The 21,860-nt window shown below is 35.4% G+C and overlaps 1 protein-coding gene across 3 annotated transcripts in view; it reads right to left on the bottom strand.

Moving 5' to 3' along the window:
• SYT14 (synaptotagmin 14) overlaps window positions 1-14,674 on the bottom strand; it is a 132,719-nt gene extending 118,045 nt beyond the window's left edge. For 2 of the 3 annotated variants that reach the window (XM_045876144.2, XM_045876143.2), the window contains exons 1-2: window positions 14,548-14,674; window positions 6,822-7,037 (exon numbers count right to left, since the gene is read on the bottom strand). In XM_045876144.2, the coding sequence (XP_045732100.1) occupies window positions 6,822-7,037; window positions 14,548-14,659 (328 nt within the window). In that variant the 5' untranslated portion in view covers window positions 14,660-14,674. Of the gene's footprint in view, window positions 1-6,821; window positions 7,038-10,716; window positions 11,651-14,547 lie in introns of those variants that run through there. The other variant, XM_045876142.2, reaches the window with a different exon arrangement.
• Between the last annotated feature and the right edge of the window lie 7,186 nt (window positions 14,675-21,860).

The following is a 21,860-nucleotide window of genomic DNA, read 5'->3' as shown; positions in this document are numbered from 1 at the left end:
ACCCCAGCTGTCAGAGCTGCTGGAAACTGGAAACATGGGCATGCTAACGTACCTCTCTAAGCTACTGTGTTTTCAAAACCGGAATACTCATTAATTAATGAGACAGAAAAATAAGAAAATAAAGATTGCTGTGAGGATAAAATTAAATATTCTACACAAAGACTTGAGCAGTGCCTGAAGGACCGTAAAAATGAATGTTACAACAGCCACATTCATCAGCATCCCGCTGGCTAGAGGGTTCCTTCCTCTTCAGGCCTCCCCACTGTACCGTCCTCCCGAACTCCACTCCCCGCTGAAGCAGTGAGGGTCTTCCCCAGGCGCTAGACTTGACAGGCATGTGAGGCCGTTCTTAGAAGTAGCTTCAAATTTCTATTATACCACCTTGAGGAGATTATCGCACGTGCTGGAGTACAAATGGACTTGCGCCTCCCTCATTAGGGACAGTTTCCTACGAGATCTACTTCATTGGTAAGCTTGAACTGACAGTGAATACAGATATTCTCATCACTGCTTCAGGTAATAAGATTACTGTCAGTCCATTTGTGACTCTATGTCATGCTCCCCAAAAATATCTGAGACTGAGCTCCTATAGGCTTTGCTAACAGAAACCTGTAGAGAATGTGTTAGGTCTCCATAATTGCCAATTTGCTGTTAGCATTATTCCTCTACTTAGCAGACATGCCTCTTCCCCCTAGCAAGGGACACAGCCTGTGTTCAATTTATAGTGCATCTCTTATCTATTCACTTGGTTACTGAATAGTCCTCTTTTAAAAATTTATTTTTAATTGAAGTATAGTTGGCATATTTTATACACGCACACATTTTTTTTTTTAGAGAAAAAGAGAGCGAGAGCATGACATGAGCGGGGTGAGAGAGGGGCAGAGGGAGAGGGAGAAAGAGAATCCTAAGCAGGCTCCACGCTCAGTGTGGAGCCCCGTGTGGGGCTGATCTTATGACCCTGAGATCATGACCTGAGCCAAAATCAAGAGTCAGATGCTCAACCAACTGAGCCACCCAGACACCCCGGTGTACAATATTGTATTGTTTCAGGTGTACAACATAGTGAGTCAACAAGTACACTCATTACAAAGTGCTTACCACAGTAAGTATGGTTATCATGTGTCACCATACAAAGTTATTACAACATTACTGACTATATTCCCTATGCTGTACTTTTCATCCCCGTGACTTATTTATTTTATAACTGGAAGTCTGTACTTAATCCCCTTCACCTATTTCATCCATCCCCCTACCCACCTCCCATTTTAATCACTAGTTTGTTTTTTATATTGATGAATCTGTTCTTCTTTTTTGTTGTTGTCGGTTTTCTGTTTGTCTGAATAATTTTTTTAATGCATTGACCTCTCTGGTTACAATCACTTACAGCTTCAGTTTTGCCATTCATGAATTTTATGATCTTAGTAAAATCACATGACTCTGGGTTTCAGTTTTGTATTCAAAGATATCTTTAATTAACTCTCATTTAGTTTCTATCATTCTAGCTACCTACTACAAGTATCTCAGACAAAAAAAGAAATGTGAAGGATCAATATAGATTCACCATGGAAAACACAAATTCTACTAACTCATTTTAAGATTAGAAATGTAACACAGGTGCTCAGGGCCCTGTGTAGAGTTGTGCAGTTTGTGCACTGCGAAAAGTTACCTGAGGGTTTGCCAAATCTTACAACTGGAGGAAGGGATGCCTTTTCTTCTTATATAGGTGCTATCTGCTCATGACGCAGCGTCTGCTCAAAGGTGATACCTTTTTCTAACTTGTCCACAAAGCAGACTGGACCTTTACCTGAACTGCACAAAGATATCTCACCTTACAGGTCACAGGCAGCCCGCAAAGATTCTACTCGACTGCGAGTGACTGATCTCATCACATAAAAAGATCTCCAGAACACAAAGATGCAGAAGTCTTTAAGATTAATTTCTCTTCCAACTAGCCATATATAAAGCTATATACCCAAATTCTTCAGAGAAAGAAGAAAAAAAAAAAAAAAACATAAAGACCTGAAATCAAAGAAAAAGTTTACCAAGAATCTGAACAAACCAACCTTTCACTGTTCTAAGACACTAAACATTTTTGTGACAAAGGCATCTGGAAAATACAGAATTTTTCTGTACTTGCCTTCTTCGCAAATTGTGAAAATTAAGAGAATAATCTTTATAAAGCAGTCAAAATGCACTTGAAGTATACATAATACGTATATACATACGTATTACATAATTTTTTAGTATACATAATTTATTTAAAAAGTATAATTAGTTATTCTTAAGCACTAAATTATTTTAGAAGTAACATTTAAATAAAATGCACAAGTCAATATGTTTTAATGCCCCTAATCTTAAGATAACATCAAAATTAATAGCCTGAAGCTTGTGAAGTAGCCATAAGAAAGAGAATGACAGGTGTGTGTATATGTCTGGGCCACATAACCCTAAGAAATAAGTGGTGCTGGAAATTATTTTAAATAGCATTTTCAATTAACTCACCCTGAAATAACAACATATGATTTTAGTTATATAGCTATGCCACAATATGTAAATATAGCTTGGTAATCCCTATGGTGAACTAAGAATGGAAAGCTATAAGTAATAGACATCCTAATAATTTTACACTAAATTTGTTCTTTATATATAAAATCATCTTTAATAGGCTTCTCCTATCTAATATAGAAATGGAAAGTACTAATTTGCATGAATGGAATTTCAGAGGTTCTATCTTACCAAATACAAAATATCTGCAGCCTACTACTTAACTCTGAAACCTTTTAAAAATACAATAGGATTATCAGAAAATGCCTTCAATTTTAAGAACACCACAGTAAAAATAAAATTAAAACTGTGAACAAAGGAAACTGGATATATTATTTTAATGTTTATTTTTCCTGGAAAAATTTCTTATAGATATCATTCCCTTTTGTAATTCAAAAAAATGGAAGATTAATATGGCCACCTAGAGGAGAAAACATGATAACAAATATGCCATCACATTTTCTTACTTTTTCTAGAGTATCTGTATTTCAAATTTATATATATAAACTGTTCTAAAGAACTCAACTGAAGAGGTTAATCATGTATGAAAGAGACCTTGGTTGGATACCAGAGTAGTAGTGATGACCCAACAGAAGCTAAAACCATATTTGTTTTGGAGTGGACCTGACAAATAGTTTTTATAACTTACCGTGTCACCTTAGGTTAAAAATTACCTACTTGATCTAAAATCTCTTCTCACTTCTATAAAATGGGGATAATCTTACCTACCACAATGATTTGCAGTGAAGATTAAATAGTAATGGTGTGTACAGAAAGTAATAGTCAGGTACACAGTAGGAGCTCAATATGGTAGTTCGTACTACCTGGTCAGAGAGTTCTGTACTATTCTCTCCTAGCCCTATCCAGGCCCTCCCTGACCCTCCCTAATCTCACAGATACTTCCAGTATTGGCTGTTCCAAAGCTTCTCTACTAGAATTATTCAGTGTTGAGAAATGAACTAATGGTTCCTTACCAGCACTAATGAGGTAACAGATGGTCATGTAAAAAATGGACATTTAAGAATATTTTTCCTCTACCTTGTAATTCCCTTTAGTTACCTCAACCTACACCTTTCAGTTAACTTTGATCCCTATAAACTTGCAGAATAATATGCAGAATAAAAGGTCAGAGCAGTAGAGAAACATAACCTACTATATCCATCCCTTTACTTGTACCTCAGGAAAATGAACCAAATTCTACCAAGAGAACTATACTCAGCAGTCCTCTTAGGTGACCAGCCACCAAGTATTTCTGCTGAGTTAGCTACTCAGAGGAATGACCACCTGGTGGAGACTCAAATGTGTATTTGAACCAAATCCCTTTCCTTCCCAAATATATGCCAGAAGAGGGTTACCACTGCTGGGTTGGAGGGAGAAGGTGAACACTATGGTTAGAATCTCATATGTACTTCTGTATCTTTCTGAGGGGGCATGTTAAGAATTTACTATCACTTGAAATTGCTTTTACTTAAGACCTTGGGCTCTGAAATCTCCCCCTCCAATCAAATTCTTTCTTCCCCCACTCCACTGAATCTTATTTTGGGCTCAAAGCGACTTTGACTTTTCAATAAGCAATAACCTATGATACAAAACTATTCTCCTAGTCTATTGTTTTCTTACATTATCACTTGGTCATCTCTCCATCCTAAATCCCAGTGACAGCATTTTAACAATAAGGATATCCATCTCCACCCCAATGTTTCAGACATTAAATTACCTCCTCCCACATAAACTTACTTCTCTAATACCTCTCTAAACTAATTAAAAATACTGATTCTTCACTCACTGCACATATTCAATCATTCAAGATATACTGAGATCATCCTTAAATCTACAAACTCTGTGTCCCCAAACTCACTGCAAATGAAGGTCTCATCACTGTTTGTCCAACTGGTCCTTTCTACCTCCAATAGTCCCACCTCCAATTCATTTTCTGTTACAATAGTTAAATAATCTTTCTTAAATACATTTCTAAAAGTGCCACACTGTCCAGCTTAAAAAAAAATCTTCCAGTACTCTATATTTCCTATAAGACAATGAAGTCCTGAACATGGCATTCAAACCTATTACCTACTTATTCTCCAAACACAGATCCTAAGCTAAAGACACTAAAATACACTCTCATTTGCTTTCACGCCATCAAGATTCCATGGCTGTTGAAACAGATCTTACTCAAGTCCAGTTCACCTAGTCTGTGAGGACTACATTAGACCTCCCCATAACCCCACCTCCCCAACAATTGAGTCACCTCCTTCTTTGAATGTCTATAGCACTTTGTTCATGAAACTATAGTCAATGGTCTTCCTCCTCTAGTCTGTGGGCTCTTCGAAACAAGCTTGTTTTATTCATCTTTACATCCACAGTATATAGTATGGCACATAAAAAGCTTTCGACAAATGTTTATGAAATAAATCTAATTTCAGAACACCTAAAGTCAATCTACCCTCGGTGTTTTATCAATTATTGTAGAGTAGAAATGGTAAGAAAGTAGAGGTGGGTCCCAAAGATATACGTAAAATGAAAAGAGAAGGTGACTCCAGGACATTGGCCCCAGTTCCAGAGCTTAGGGCAAGAACAGAAGAGCCACTGAGGTTATGCTTCTCTCCTCACTGCTCTTCTCCCAGACTACAGAGCCGTGCTAGAATAACAGAACTGTGGGGAAGCAATCAAGACAGCACGGAAGTGTAGGGAGTGAGAGGGACGAAGCAGTGAGGAGGAAAAAATCAAAACCCTCAACTGGAGCTACAAAAAGGGAAGTGTCCCGGGTCACAGATGACAAATGCAGCCCATGCTCAGGACTGCTCGCTCTCATCACCAGTACTGTTTGCACCACCTGCAACCACAATGACCATTTACTGGTCACCTACCCACAGGGGCCAGAACTATGCTACAAACTACCACATATACCATGTAATGTTCATGACAACCCTGTCAGGAAGGTATTATCCACGTTTTAGAGACAATGAAACAAACCTAAAAACCATTAGCTATACTGCCCGAAGTTTGTAGCTAATATGTTAAGTCGCCCAGCCAGAATGTAAACAAGGATCAGGTTCAAAACCCATTCTCTTGAGGCTCTACTATTCACGTGCCAGGGGTGGATGGGGTGGATATATGCTGGGGACAGGCTTCACCGCTTCGCGTCACTCAGTTCTCTTTGTAAGCACGGGCTTTCTTTCCTCTAGTACTAGAAAGGTATTTTTGAGGGTAGAGTCTGATATTTTTTATTTCTTCCCTACCATCTCATAATGAACTTTCTCTATAGTAATTTGATTAATTTATTATAAATTGTGTACTAGTAGAAAGAAAAAGGAGGTACATCAGTCATTAGCTAGTATTAAGCCGAATAAAAAAAAGGATGATTTAGCTCCTTTGACAACTCTATGTGCTGGGGTAAGACTTTATGTAATCAATAGTTATAGGCCCTTAAACACAAACCACAGCTACAAAATGAAGGATAGCTTGTGTTTAATGTAATAAAAAATTGTTGTCTAAGATATACTGCTCTCTTCTTCATAAATGAGTATAAAGATAATAATTACTAGGAATACTCATACATTCTATCAAGCATGTGAACAACGTACCTAAAATGTAGAAATAAATATGCTTCAATTAATGGCAATTAATTTCCCTTATAGAAAGATGTAAAAACATGTTAGAGTGGACATGTATCTTCTATATAAGTTGAGTTTTAAGCCAATGTCAGTACATGAAGCAAAGATCAATTAGAGACAAAATAATCCTTGAAAATTCCTAAAGTCATCCTTACAGCAAAGTATAACACAGTACGAGCTCTCAATCCATCCTGGACACTTTTTCCCCCTACGCAGAACAGATCACCATTTCTTCGGCTGTGTGCCACATGAAGTATTTGGCTTCTGTTTAGGGGCCACACAGAATGAAAAAGCATACATTTACACACTAGGATCAAGTTCAACACTATAAGAGACTTAGACTCTCCATCAGTTCCTATACCAGGCATTTAGAGACCGATTCCACGTCAGAGAACAGCAGACTCACATCTTCTACCTCATGCTTGCATTGTGGAAAGAGAAGCAGAATTACTACGGTATTTAAATTATTTGGTGTTTTGCTTTTATTTAGGTGTTTTAGGTTGGGGCTTCAGTCCAAAGATCTGAATTTTGATAAATTATATTCACAGAAATGTGACTCTGTTTATCTCTTGTTTATTGTGCAGCCACAGATGCCTAGAGTTTTAGGTACAAATAATCTAACACTATAGTGTGTGATCTAAAAAAATAAGTAACCTGTGTTACCTTCATCTATCGATGCTTCGCTACTGTAGCCATCATACTCCGCAGACAGAGGGCTGTATTTTTGTCTCGTTTCCCAAGCATAGTTCTTTTGTCTCGAATCTGCCAATGGTAGTCTGGAATTGTGGGTTCTGGACAAGGCCTCGTGATATTTACCCAGTGCTTCATCTTCACTTTCAGAAGATGAACCATGCTCATCTTTATCCATGTAGGAATTATCTATTTGGAATGACAGGGAGAACAAATCAAAATTTTAATACAATAAAGTATGATGAATTTGATAAACACAAAGAGATATATGTCACATATATCCATATGCACATGAATATACATATACATACACAATGTGAATTTCCAGCTTTAAATAAGTATAATTTTTTCATTCAAGAAACCCAAAGCTTTAGATTTTCATATTTTTAATAGAAAAAAAGATCAATTTGTATATTTTAATTATAAAAAAATATTAGTTGCAGGGATTTTCCAAACCATGTTACAGATAAAGGAAATAACGGAACTTGCCACCTTACACAATTTTTTAAAGGATCAGTAGCACACAAAGAGACTTAGAAATATCACCAGTACATATGGACCTGATTCAAACTAGAATGTGACTAGAGGCATTTTAGTTATCATCTGGGTCCAAATTTTGAAAAATGATAAGGCTTAGTTCTAGGAGAACAGAGAAATGGGCAGACATACACTACTGGTGGAATTATCACTGGTACAACTCTTCTAGACAGCAATTTGGCAATACATATCAAATTTTAAATCTGCACCGTCTGTGATTCATTTCTAGGAATTTACCAATTCCATTTCCAAGAATTCGGCCTAAGAAAATAATTAACAGGTGAGCAAAGATATGTATTTCAGACAATTCACTGCACTGTGTTAAACAGCAACAGAAAACAAAAATAAAATATAATCTAAACGTCCATCACTGGGCCTTGGTTAAGTACGTTGTGATATATTTATGCAATGATACAGTATGCAGTTACTACAAATGAGAAGGTGAACTCACAGGTACTCACAGGGAATAACTACTACAACATCATGTTAAGAGAAAAGAGAAGGTTATAAAACAGAAGGCATACCTATGTTCTTATTTAAACACACACACATATGCAGTGTATGTTCATATACACATACAAAAATATGTGGAAGGATACACTTATTTTCTGTGAAAAGGAGAATTACTAAGAAAATTTTACTAAAGTATAACTAAATTTCAAATAAAATTTTTAGGACATATAAAACTTGCATTATTCTTAAAATAAGAGCAAACTAGTATAATAATAACTAGCTGTTACCACTTTTTTAAAAGTAAAAATTTTGAAACTGCACTAATGTTGAGGTTCATTTAACCTAAGATGAGCCTTCTCAGAAAAATAAAACAACTCTGGAAAGATAAAGAGACCACAGCCGGTAGAATTTATTAGGTCAGTCGAGATATTTTTCTCTTTATAAACATTTGAGATCATCTGCACAAAAGGAATCAAGGTTTGACATTCAGGAGGGGAGACACAGAAAAAGTAATTTAAAAATATGGTAGAGGAATGGTACGTTTAGAGTCAGACGGAAGGGAGCTTGGATGTCACTAGTCTAAGTCCTCCCTTTTAATTCAGTAAGAGAAAGCCATGAAAGGGTAAAACTATGACCTGTATCATATTCTGCACGGCCCAATACGTAGTCACTAGCCACATGCAGCTATTTGATTCAAAATAAAATAATTTATGAAAGTTCTTCTGAAAATCTCCTTTTCCTTACCTCCCCCAACTCCCAAGTATATAATCAGCAGCTCTTTCTGCACACGGGTCCTGTCGCGTGCTTTAATAAAACCACCTTTTTGCACCAATAAACAAATAATAAAATAATTTAAAACCCAGTTTCCCCGGTGCTACTGGCCACATTTCAAGTGCTTAATACGTGCGTGTGGCTAGTGGTTACTACATGGAATTTTTCCATCATTGCAGAAAGTCCCGTTACACAGTGCTGAGGTGATAGCGGATCTGGTCTAGAACCTGGGCCTTCTGACACCCAGTTGAGAGCTGTAGCATTTTGTGGGCTACCATGGTGATGGTCTCTAAGGCAGCAGGAGAGCTCTGAGAAATTCTGCCGTCATACTTCACCTATCACAAAATATTACCTACAGCAGTCCTGCATTCAGAAATATAGAAGGAAACTCTTCCTTCTCTTTCTAAATCCTATAAGGTCTATGAACGAACCTAGAACACAGGTACTAGTAATACTGATATTACTATTAATGAATAATATTAGAATTCAGCTATAAGAAGAAGTAGTCTATGGGTCAAATGATTTTCAAACGATTTTTAGAACATAATATGTTTACGTTTAGTACTGACTATAATCTAGAATATCTGAGAGATACTTGGGTTTTCCAGCGACCAGCATGATTCTGAATGAAAACAAATCAAAACAAAATTAACTCTATACTGCTATGTGTGCAGCTTTTATTACTACTGCCTATTCTGTTATTTTCTGAATAACATAAGTATTCTATTTTGTTTATTTTTGCTACTTCAAATAATAAGGCTAACAAAACTAAACTATGGCTACCCAAAACTACTGATTTGGATAATTAAAAAACTCCTAGCAGAACAGACTCCAAAATGGCCATATTTCCAAAAACTGGCTTTCCTTTTTAATTAGTCTATCCATCCTGGATCAGCCTCTATGATATCACTTAAAAATCATTCATATAATTGATAAATAGCAGATCTTGATTATGTATGAATTCACGAAGAACTGAAAGTCTTCCTCATTTCTGCCGCCACTCAGATTTTTGTTATTTTTATGAGAATCTAAATTTAGAGAAAAATGTCAGATATATATATGTATATATATATATTTTTTTTTTTTTTTTTTTTTAAATAAAAGCCAGTGTACTTTTGGCCTTGTGATCAGATCAGCAACAAATGGAAATGACTAAGGGATTAACAGAAGTAATCACTAGCCATACAAAGCAATTCTGCAACCAACCCAAATAACTGTCGGCTCATTGTTTTGAAAATTGTCACAAATACTGTAGTTAAAAACTATAAATGATTAGTTGGAATCTTAATTCTACATAGAGAACTCATAAAAAATAATAGATTGTTCACGTATACTCATTGTAAACACAGAACTCATATAAAATTCTTAATATGTGGCTAAGTGAATAGGCACATATCCTGAAGCATGCTATTCAATAAAATAAACTCTAGGGGCACCTGGGTGGCTCAGTGAGTTCAGCATCTGACTCTTGATTTCAGTTCAGATCATGATCTCAGGGTCAGGGGATGGAGCCCCTCATCGGGCTCTGAGCTCAGCACAGAGTCTGCTTGGTCCTCTCCCTCTGCTCCTCCCCCTGCTCACACTCTCACACTCTCTCAAGTGAATAAATAAAATTTTTAAAAATAAATAAAATTAAAAAAACTCTATTGCTCTAAAGGAAAAATATAAAACACTTGATACAGATTCTTATTGGGATAGACTCGAAGGGCAACATAGTATAAAGGTCTCAGGAGTTAGTTACAAAAATATAAAATTTTAAAATTCAACTTTAGCACACTAAATATACTCCAACTAGAGAATGCACACTACTTAAAGCTATGGAGTCTCTGGTTGTCTAATAAACAATCATTAAGAAAAATTAGCCAAATAATGCAGGGACCAGGGACAATACTTAATTTAGCAGTGTACAAAGAACATGAATGCTTTCAAAATGATGGTCAGAAAAAAAAATGAATGACCTTAAAATTGTCTCCCAGTAAGAGGATTCAAGAAAATCTTAAATTAGACATATAGACATGTATAGGAAAGTTTGGAAATTTGGATGTTTTCTTAATTTAAAAAATCAAGAGAAAAGTTTATCACTCAAACCCACAGTAGGAGACCTCACCTTTTCCTGGTATTATCTTAGAATATTTTTCATCTTTACTCTTTGCTGTTCCTTTCTGGGCAGAAATGGCTTCAGTTTTCTTTGTTTTTATGTCTCCTTTCACTTTGTAGGATGTTGTTGGATTTTTCTGTTCTTTGATTTTTCCATGTAATTTATCCTTAGAATTAGCTGTTGGTGCTGGATGATTGTCTTCTTTCATAATGGGTTTCTGTATCATATGTCTGTTGCTTGCCAAAATATCTTTTGGAGAACACTCATTTCCTGACCACTCATTCCCTCTGGATCCTTTACTTTTAATATGTTTTTCAGCTTTCTTTAAATGATTTTCTTTCATTTCTTGATATCTTACCTCCTTTAAATCATTCTTACCATTATCGGGCATTCCTAATCCAACTTTTTTACATCTGTCAGTATGTTCAAGTTCTTGACAAGCAGATCCAGCCCTTGCATTCTGCTTGATAAATGATATCTCACCGTCACTCAGGTGAGCTTTCAAAGAAGAATCACCACCGACATTACTGCTTTCTTGATATTTTGATAGAGTCCGTTGCCTATCATTAATATGTTTGAATACTCTTTCTTCATTCATTCCGTGATCTTGCTTTTGTGAAACTGAAGTATTGTGACAACTGATTCGATTTGCTCTGTGCTCTACACTGGACTGTGTTTTCTGACAAGTAGTGTCTTTGGAGACTTCTGGTGACACGGCGTTTGTTTGTTTAGAAGTAGCTACTACAGCTTCTGCTACTGCACAGCTTTCTTCTTCTGGGCGAAAGCCATTTATCATACTTGTTACCTGTTCAGCAACTGAGTCAGTGAAAGCGTAGCTGACTTCCCCCACAGCAGTGGTTAAATCTTCTACAGCATTACTGATTGTGTCCACCAGAGAAGACACTGAAGGCAGATTCTGCTGGAAAGTTTTGAAAAATGCCATTTTCTAATTCCTTATTCCTAACAGATGCAATAATGGAATTTTCTCTTCTCAAAATATCAACCACTTAGGAATTTGAATTTAAAATGTACTTAAATGTTGTTACTCATGAGCCTGGTATTATTATTTTGCATTGTGGCTTTTAATCTTTCTGTAAATGCATTATGCATTGAAAGAAATACGTCGAAGCAAAGACTCTTCCAAAAAAAAAAAAAAAAATCAAACCACTTGGTTTAAATGTAATGACATTTTTTCCCACTCCATAGCTATCATAACAGCAGCAAGACAATATTTTCCCCTCAAATACTATTGGTTTTTTATTCTATACCTGCAAGAAGAAGTATAAAAAGGATTTTTATTATGAACTTCTGGTTTATTTACTAACAGTCTATGTAGGGTAACTACCCTATATTATTAACAAACTACCAATATCATTTCAAATTAAGACACCTACTAAGGGGAAAATAAGCAATTTGCACAGAGGTCAGGATAGAAAAAAGAGCAGAGGGTGAACACCTGCAGAGTGGCTACTAGATGCAAGGCATCGTGATTTACAAGTTTTATCATACCCGATCTCACAATAACTCTAGGAGGAAAATATTATTATTCCTATTTAATAAGTGAAAAAAAAAAAAAAAAAAAACAAGGCTCAGAAAAAGTAAGACGGTTCCCAAAACCTTTCCAAAGGATCCTCAAGGTCAAAACTATTTTCATAATAACAGTGAGGGGATATTTAACTTTTTCACTTTCATTTGCTCATAAATGAACACTGGAGTTTTCCAGAGGCGACATGGCAGATTGAATGCAGAAGGAGACATGAGAATAACAGCTGGTTCTTCTTCGCCAGTTATTAAAGGGATTTGCAAAAAATATAAAACAATGGCACTTCTCTCACCATTTTGCGGGGGGGAGTAAAAAAATACATAGTTTTTTAAGTTAAAAAATGTTACTTATATTTAACATGTATGTAATAGGCTTATTGGGTTTTTTGTGGGGTTTTTTCATTCTAAGTTCTTATTTAAATTCTAGTTAGTTAACATATAGGGTACTATTGGTTTCAGGAGTAGAATTTTAGTGATTCATCACTTACAAATAACACCCAGTGCTCATCACAACAAGTTATTGGTTTTTTTTTTTTTTTTAAAACAAATAAGTTGATAGGAATATTTTTAAATTCTCTCAGTTTTAACTTCTAATATGGTACATATCAATAGATACAACTCACATAAAAAAAGCTCTTTGGGGGGGCGCCTGGGTGGCTCAGTTGGTTAAGCGGCTGCTTTCGGCTCAGGTCATGATCCTGGAGTCCCAGGATCGAGTCCCGCATCGGGCTCCCTGCTCGGCAGGGAGTCTGCTTCTCCCTCTGACCCTCCTCCCTCTCATGCTCTCTGTCTCTCATTCTCTCTCTCTCAAATAAAAAAAAAAAAAAAAAAAAAAAAAAGCTCTTTGGGGTCTTCAATAACTTTTAAGAGTGTAAAGGGGTCATTAGACCAGAGAAAAACCAGAAATGCTGAACCAGGGGATTCCTGGAGGCTGCCCAGAGAGATATCTTTAACCAGTTCAACTCTACACAAATGATCAAGAAGCAAGACTGAAGTATGAGAAACGTTAAACTTAAATCAGGGGGCGCCTGGGTGGCTCAGATGGTTAAGCGTCTGCCTTCGGCTCAGGTCATGATCTCAGGGTCCTGGGATCGAGTCCCGCATCAGGCTCCCTGCTCCTTGGGAGTCTGCTTCTCCCTCTGCCTTTCTCTCTCGTTCTGTCTCTCATGAATAAACTTAAATCAAACTCACAAAAGTACTACACTTTCCTGATGCAGAAGTCACAGATGTAATTCAATAACCAATAGATTTTTTATAAACAATAATGCTATCACTTTTTAAGTTACCAAGGGTAAGAGAAAAATCTCTCTCCAACACAGTACACAGACAAGAAGAGCAAGGTTTTGGGCGCCTGGGTGGCTCAGATAGTTAAGCATCTGCCTTCGGCTCAGGTCATGATCTCAGGGTCCTGGGATCAAGTCCCGCATCGGGCTCCCTGCTCCTTGGGAGCCTGCTTCTCCCTCTGCCTCTCTCTCTCTCTGTCTCTCATGAATAAATAAATAAAATCTTTAAAAAAAAAAAAAAAGAGCAAGGTTTTTCTGCTAATGCTCTGCAATACTGTTCTAAATTAACACCTTGCTTTTATAATTCTCAACTCGCTTCTGCTATCACTTATACAAGCCAGTCTTTGGAAACAGCAAATAAAAAACTCTTATAATAATATAAAAAAAAAAAAACCTCCACAGAATACTTTTCATGAAAGAAAGAACAAGATTACAGTCCTCATCTCTCTTAATACGTAGTAGTAGTAAGTGATATAAAGTGATATCATGCCTATGGTACCAAGGGAGGGAGAGGAACACTAATTTTTATAAGCAGACTTTATCTATACACTAAGTTAATAGAGAAAACTACTTTCTCCAAACAATAAAATTATCCATCAGCTGAGAATTCAACAGCAGGTAAAGAAAAAGGGTGAATACTTTCAAAAAGCCTTCTATGGGAATATGGGAAAAAAAGACAGTATGATTTAAGCTATATAGAGAAGAAAGATACTTCCTTCTTAAAGCATATCTACTCATATTACAGGCTCAGAAGCACACCTTATATATGAAAAATAAAAATGGCATTTTCTGATAGTATGCAATTCATCTTTATGCGATATATTTGCAATTTGTGAACAGAAAGATAATTGAACATAATTTACTTAATAGATTTTTTTTTTTACTCTCACAGAAAAGTGGCTCGAATGTTAGTTTACAGTATGTCAAAACCAACCTTACCATATTATGTTTAAAAAAATAAAATAACAGAACGGTATAGATACAAAGAACAAATAAAAGCAGTGATGATACTTACAAATTTTATCTTGTGAGTTCTTCCTTGTACTGTATCCTGAACCAAGATCTGGAAACCCGCCAACATTTTCAAAACAGAACTTCTTATTAATATAGAGAAAAAGGAGCAGCATCAAGATAATAAACACCCCAACAGCTGACAAAAATCCAACTGCCTCTGGAGAGACTAGAGAAAAAAAAGTCACATCTGTAAGCATTTATTCTCCTTTAAGCTACAAGTAAGAAGGAAACCCCTACACATATGTTAGATTACTGCCTTAGTTGAATTATACTTTTTAATTGTCATAGTTTACATAGGTTTATAAGAAAAACAAACTGCACAGTTTAATGAGCTGTTCAATTCATTCAACAGTACTTATTCAAATCTAAAAGTGTCTGTATAAATTATGTTGGAGCAATCTTAAAAGACAGTTTATAAAATAGGCAGTTACATATTTAGTCCATTTAAGAGTATTACAAAAATTTTAGCACAAGAATTAGAAAAAATTATTTCCCATGCACAGGTATCTTACTTAGCCAAATTTATAAGAACATTTATTATTATTCTTATCTCTAAAAGCTTCAATGGCCATTTTATTTAATAAACTCTGGACTTCTTAACGTGGCATTCAAAGCTCCAGCCTCTCTTTTCAATATTACACTCTAATCAAATGGTTCCACCCACTGCCTCCGAATTGGCTATATGCATTACCACACACCTTGTCTTTGTTCATCTTCTTCTCCTCACCTGTAATGATCAAGTCTGCTCTCTACCATATCCCACTCATTCATTCAATCAACAAATATCCTGGACCAGCAGGCATTACCACATACACAGTCCCTGTCTTCCATGAACGGTCTGGTGAAGGCACTTACAACATGGCGTAACAAAGGCTAGGAGTAGGAAGAACAGGGACTATGAGTTACAGAAACACTTAAGCCAGTGTTGAAGGATCCAGTAGGCTTTTCTGAAAGTTATGGACCCCATGATTATATTCTAAGAATTATTAAGAATTAGCAAGTTAACACTATCCCAGCCAGAAGAAATGGCAAGTGCAAAGGTCCAGAGACAGGAAATCACCGTATATTCCAGAAACTCAATGAAACTTTGTTATGATAAACCAGATTCTCAAGAGAATCTGATCTCAAGAGAATACATGAAGACTTTGTACAGTGAGAACAGCAACAACCAAAATCTACAACTCCTTCAATCCTCAGCAATCTCTCTTTCAACGTTTGCATTATTTGTCACTATACCAGTCATTTGGAGTTAAACAGGAACTAAATTTTTTATCCCCCATGCCTCAAGGGATATCCATAGATGAGAATGAATCCTAAGCCTCAAATATCCTCTACAACCTACAATCTACTCTTCCTTCTTCCACTGCTCAAGCAGCAACTAAGATGTCATCTCCTCCAAGATTCTTGCTTTAATCAGAAGAGCCACAGCAATTAGCATCTAAACTCATTTGTTTAAAATGAAGTCACCAACCAGTCCGATGATGACTGTTTTTATCTCCTAGCTTTTCATTATTTGTGAAAGTCAGCCATTCCAGGTGTAGAACTGCTAAGACGTTACAGTCTATTCAAAGCTGGATCAACAATATTATGGTAGAGGATGGAGCAGAGTGACACTGTGAAGGAAAAGGGGAGAGACTGAACAGAAATGCAGTCTAAATATCAGGCCGAGGAACAGATCCTGCTACTAGAAACAAGAAGTCATGCCCAGACATTAACCCTGCCTCATTTTTCAGGTTGGAGAATAGTCAGGAAAGAGAACAGTACTTTAACTTAAAAATCTAAGCTACATTACCAAAAACAGTGGTTTGCATCAAGCCTGAAGGAGGAGGTAAAAATAAAAACAGAAGAATTATCTTCAGCAATTCTTTTTTTTTTTAAACTTTTTTTTTTAAGATTTTATTTATTTATTTGAGAGAGAGAGAATGAGAGACAGAGAGCATGAGAGAGAGGAGGGTCAGAGGGAGAAGCAGACTCCCCGCTGAGCGGGGAGCCCGATGCGGGACTCGATCCCAGGACTCCAGGATCATGACCTGAGCCGAAGGCAGTCGCTTAACCAACTGAGCCACCCAGGCGCCCCTATCTTCAGCAATTCTTATAGCTAGGAAAGTCAGAAGCAGGCCAGGACCTGGTATAAAAGGCAAAATGCTCAGTAAACTTATATTCAATATTACACTGTAAGCACATATGTATAGGAGCTCCCCCTTTAGCCCAGGTCCCAAATACACTTGAAAATTTGATGCATTTAAGTGAACACACAGGGTTAGATAATATGCAACCTGAAAATCTCCCATCTCTTAGAAGACTAATAAATGAGAGAAAACATAGCTCACCTCACTTAAAAAAGCTAATTATTGCTAACAAAAGTAGCAAAAAATACATATACCATATATTACGTACTAAGGACTGTTTTAAGTACTTTACATATATTAACTTTTTAAATCTTCACAATCAGACTACTATCCTCATTATAAATTGTGATATGGAGACATTAAACTATGTGCCCAGCTTACAAGTGGAAGAGTCAGGATTCAAACCGTGTCTGGTTACAGGGTCTGTGCTTTCAACTACTGTTCATACTTCTCCTCCTGTATTCCTTCTCTCCTCTCCTTGCCTCTTCCTATGTCATGTCTCAGTCCTTATTTCTGTGTTTCTCTTTTCATCTCCCTCCTTTGCATTTGAAAATTTAACCTGGGGTGGGGGGAGGGAATCAACTATAAACAAATACGACACAGTAAGTGCTATAATAGAGGCAGGAATAGAAAGTATTACTGGAACACAAAGAAATGCCACCTGGGGACGTTACAAATGCTACAGAAAGGAGGTAACACTTGAGTAGGGTATGAAAGATTAATAAACTATCAAATAGTGAAGGGACAGATGAAATAGCATAGTAAAAGACACAAAATGTGCCTGGCATTCTAGAAACACTAATGGGTCGTGGTCATGTCGGTCTTATTCGCCTCCACGTTCTCAAAGCACCTAGCACAATGCCACAGAGCTGACGTTACGTAAACATCTGTAAATGAATGAATGAATGTGTGCTCAGGGAAGATCTAGAATATACCAGAGGAGCTGAGACTGGAGATAAAAGCAAGATCCAAAATATCAAAGAAACTTGAATACCATCCTAAAGATTTTGTATTTGCAGAACTATATTGCTTAAAACATTTAGAAAACTGAAATATGGTAGGGAGTGATTGGTGGCAACGCAGGAGTTTTTCTTTTTTTTAATTTAAATTCAATTAATTTTAACATATATTATTAGTTTCAGAGGTAGAGTTCAGTGATCCATCAGTTATATATAATACCCAGTGCTCATTATATCACCTGCCTTCCTTAATGCCCGTCACCCAGTTACCCCATCCCTCCACCTCCTTCCTCTCCAGCAACACTGTTTGTTTTTCCTGATTAAGAGTAGGAGTTCTTAAATAAAGAAGTAACAGTGGTGACAGAGAAGAGGGGTGAACTCTAGTTTTTGTTCAAGGAAAACAGATAATAACCTAATCGATTAGAAGATGAAGAGAAGCTGAAGATAATTCTAAAGTTTCTAGTTTGTGTGAATGAGTTAATGGTTATGCCATGAACCAAAATGAAAAAATATAAAGGGTAAGAGATATAGTTTAGGGCATGAGGGCTAAGAGGGAATTGGAAAGAGAGAGGTAGATAATGAGTTTAGTTTTTGACATATTACATTAGAAATGTCAGACTATTTCAGTGTGGATGCCTAGTAAAGAAAGGGAAGTATGAGTATAGTGCTCTCGTGAAGGTTGGGTTAATTATACAAGATTTGAGAGTTTTCCTCCTTTTGTTCATCCTACTCCACATGAAAGATTTCACGGACTAAATACACACCAAACTGGCACATGATGGGTAAATCTTATTTTACAAGTTTTTAGACAAATATACTGTGACTTTGGACAAATTTTTTTAAAAAAATCTTTCCCCATCAGAAAAAGGAGAAAGACGCTTAACATAAATATATTAGTCACACAACTCCTTTCTTATCCATCACCTAAATGTTCATTTTCTACATTCTTTGAAAATATTTTATGTATTTAAATTTTAAAACAGTAATATGGTTGTAGACAAGAAAAAAACATTTTCTAAAAGAAAACATTAAAAATCTTCAGACTTCTATTTTTCATCCTTATCTCAGAATTAAAATAAGAAATGACATGATACCTAAGTTGGCCAGAAACAGTTCTAGGCATGAAAACATTTGACAAAGCCTACTTATGCATAAAACTGCAATAGGAAATACACTGAAATTAAAGACATGAATGCTATACACCATCAAAAAAAAAATAAAATAAAATTACACTAACTTAGATCTCACTATAGAAAAAATATATATATATATATTTTTAAAGATTTTATTTATTTACTGGACAGAGAGAGAGATAGCGAGAGCAGGAACACAAGCAGGGGGAGTGGGAGAGGGAGAAGCAGGCTTCCCGCCGAGCAGGGAGCCCGATGTGGGACTCAATCCCAGGACCCTGGGATCATGACCTGAGCTGAAGGCAGACGCTTAACGACTGAGCCACCCAGGCGCCCGAAAATATATTTTCATTCAGTATAAGAAGTTATGCCTAAAATCTTATTTATATTATGAACCTGCTTATAAAGCCAGTCTGCATAGGTATTTCTAGGATTATGATTAAATTATCTGTACATAAACCTACTCTTTCCCAAAATTCTAGATTAGCCACTGCAAGCAAGTAAACGCTATTGTAAAATGCCTATTACCTTTTAAGGAGAAGCTTCAAAATCTATTTAATAGCAAACAGATAATTAGTTTAGGTTAATATTATGCATTTGAAGAATTTAATTTGCTGAATCCGAATTTGAGTTAATCAATAACTCAAAATTCACTAATGCATTATTTTCCCATAATCCAAACTTGTAAAATTTACATGTGATAAACAATAAAACCAAGACCAAATAATAATAATATTAGCAACATCAAATATTTAAGAGTGCTTATTATTTGCCGAGGGCTGTTTTTTTTTTTAATTTAAATTCCATTTAGTTAACATACACTATAATATTAGTTTCAGGTGTACAATACAGTGATTCAACATTTCCATACAACACCCGGGACTCATCACAACAAATGTTCTCCTTGATGCCCATTACCTATTTCACCCATCCCCCACCCACCTCCCTTTCTGGTAACCATTAGTTTGTTCTCTATAGTTAAGAGTCTGTTTCTTGGTTCGCCTCTCTCTCTCTCTCTTTTCTCCCCTTTGCTCGTTTTAAGCATTACATTTAGGAGTTACAAGCATTATCCAGCTGATTCTTCACTAATTTTACAAATTTTACAAATATGGGAATTGAGGCTCAGGAAGAGTCAAGCAGAACTTCCAAGATCTTAAAATTATTATTCAGTGATAGAGTCTTGGTTTGAAGGCAGGCACAATGACTCTTGAGCCAAAATGTCAAACACTAATCCCTATGGCTTCCCATTTGCCAGGCATTGTTATAATCTCTCTCATTTTAAAAGTTAATGGTCAAAACAACTTTATGATAGGTAAGTACTATACATCATCTTAATCTTTAGATTAGTAAACTGAGGCCCAGAGACTAATTAACTTGTCTAAGGTCACAAATATAGGAAATGGTAGAACCTGGATTTGAATCCAGACATTCTGACTCCAGAGCCCATGTTCTTAAACATCAAGCAATACTGCTTCCTTACATGCCAACCTGCAACATGAAATATAAGGGAAAGCTATGTGATCAAAGTAATAGAGCTTACTATATACATTAAGAGAAAATATTTTTAGATTTAGATTCTATATAGGTTAAAAAATAGCAACTGATTCAAGCTTTCTCAAAGTAAATATATAAATTATAAAACTGGAAAAAAACTGGAATAATTTTCTCTATTCAAGATTCCTTCCTAAATATGCTAAAATTATAGAAGTATGCTTAGAAACCAAAATGAATGGTACATCCTTTTATTAAATGCGATGTCTGAAAAGTTAAAAACTAAATGTATCCTATAGAATAATAAGCCTGATATTCATTAGTAATGCTCATTAAAAATATATACAGTCTGTATATAGTCCTATCAGGTCTCTGTGAGCTACATGATCCCCTATATGAAGTATATGAAGATTATACTGCAAAATAAAAAGGTGTAATATCTCACCAGGAAATACAAGAAGTTCAGTTTTTCCAAGATTAAGGATTACTTACTTATGTTACATATAGTTAACTGGCTTTATAGTTATCTTTACTATACATTTAGAAAGGAATATATATATATATATTTACAAAGATGAAAAACCTACTTTTTGTCAAAATTCAAGTTTCAATAACAGTAATACAATTCATTTTAATTTCTACAGATAAATTGTTCATAGGAAGAAAATGATGAAATGATAGTCTTAAAAAGTAAAAGCAGGAGCAAATCCATCTTGACTCTGAATGTATTGCACAATTCACTTAAATTCTACTTCCCATTTTGTCACAGAGAAAACATTTTCTACTTAAGTTTTATGAGAAAAATACTAGGATAAACACAAAAATAAGTATAAGGGAGATATTTATATATTGAGCTTTTGTATTTTCAGTATTATTTGTGCTCTTCTCAAAAGTTTATTTGTATCAAAACAAATTAATTACAAATGCTAGATTTACATCTGTAAATTATAATAAATTTTACAAAACTATTCTTTTAATTATATTGTAAATGCAAAATTAAATTAAAAAGTACCCATGCTTCTTATAATTCTTTAAAAAAGAACAATTAAAGAGAACCACTTACAATTTGTATTATAAGGTCTGTATTGCTGATCTGTCTTTAAGAACTTGGCATGAAACACTAGTCCTCTAACTACATGTCATGGAGACTTTAATAATTCATTTAATAGATGTAATTCTATCTCTTGAACAAAACGTGAACTATACAAGAAGTCAACTTTCATTTTAAAAGAAATACTTGCTTACTATTTAATAAGTCCTGAATAATTTTTTTCTGATATTCTAACCAGAAAAATTCCACAATTTGTGTTGCTCTGGTTTGGACATAAAATAGAGAATTATCAGTATTTCTAAGAAACAATGTAGGAAAATAAAATATTAATTTGATATACTTAATCTCCTTGTATAATATCTCAGTTGCTTCCACAAATAAAACCTTCCTTGAAATTTTTATATTAGGATATAAATAACACAAAACTGGAAAGGTGACATATATAAATCAAGAAAGGAATATAATAATATACAACTATTAACTTTAGATTTCATTAAAAAAATCAGTAAAAAACGAAAAAAGCATTTAGTCATAAGTGACATAATTCCCTGCTG

This window comes from Mirounga angustirostris, unplaced genomic scaffold (assembly GCF_029215605.1).
Source record: "Mirounga angustirostris isolate CCGP_5_RB_7025 unplaced genomic scaffold, mMirAng1.0.hap1 SCAF_6, whole genome shotgun sequence".
In the NCBI taxonomy this organism is placed as follows: Eukaryota; Metazoa; Chordata; class Mammalia; order Carnivora; family Phocidae; genus Mirounga; species Mirounga angustirostris.
This window is presented reverse-complemented; position numbering and strand designations above follow the sequence as displayed.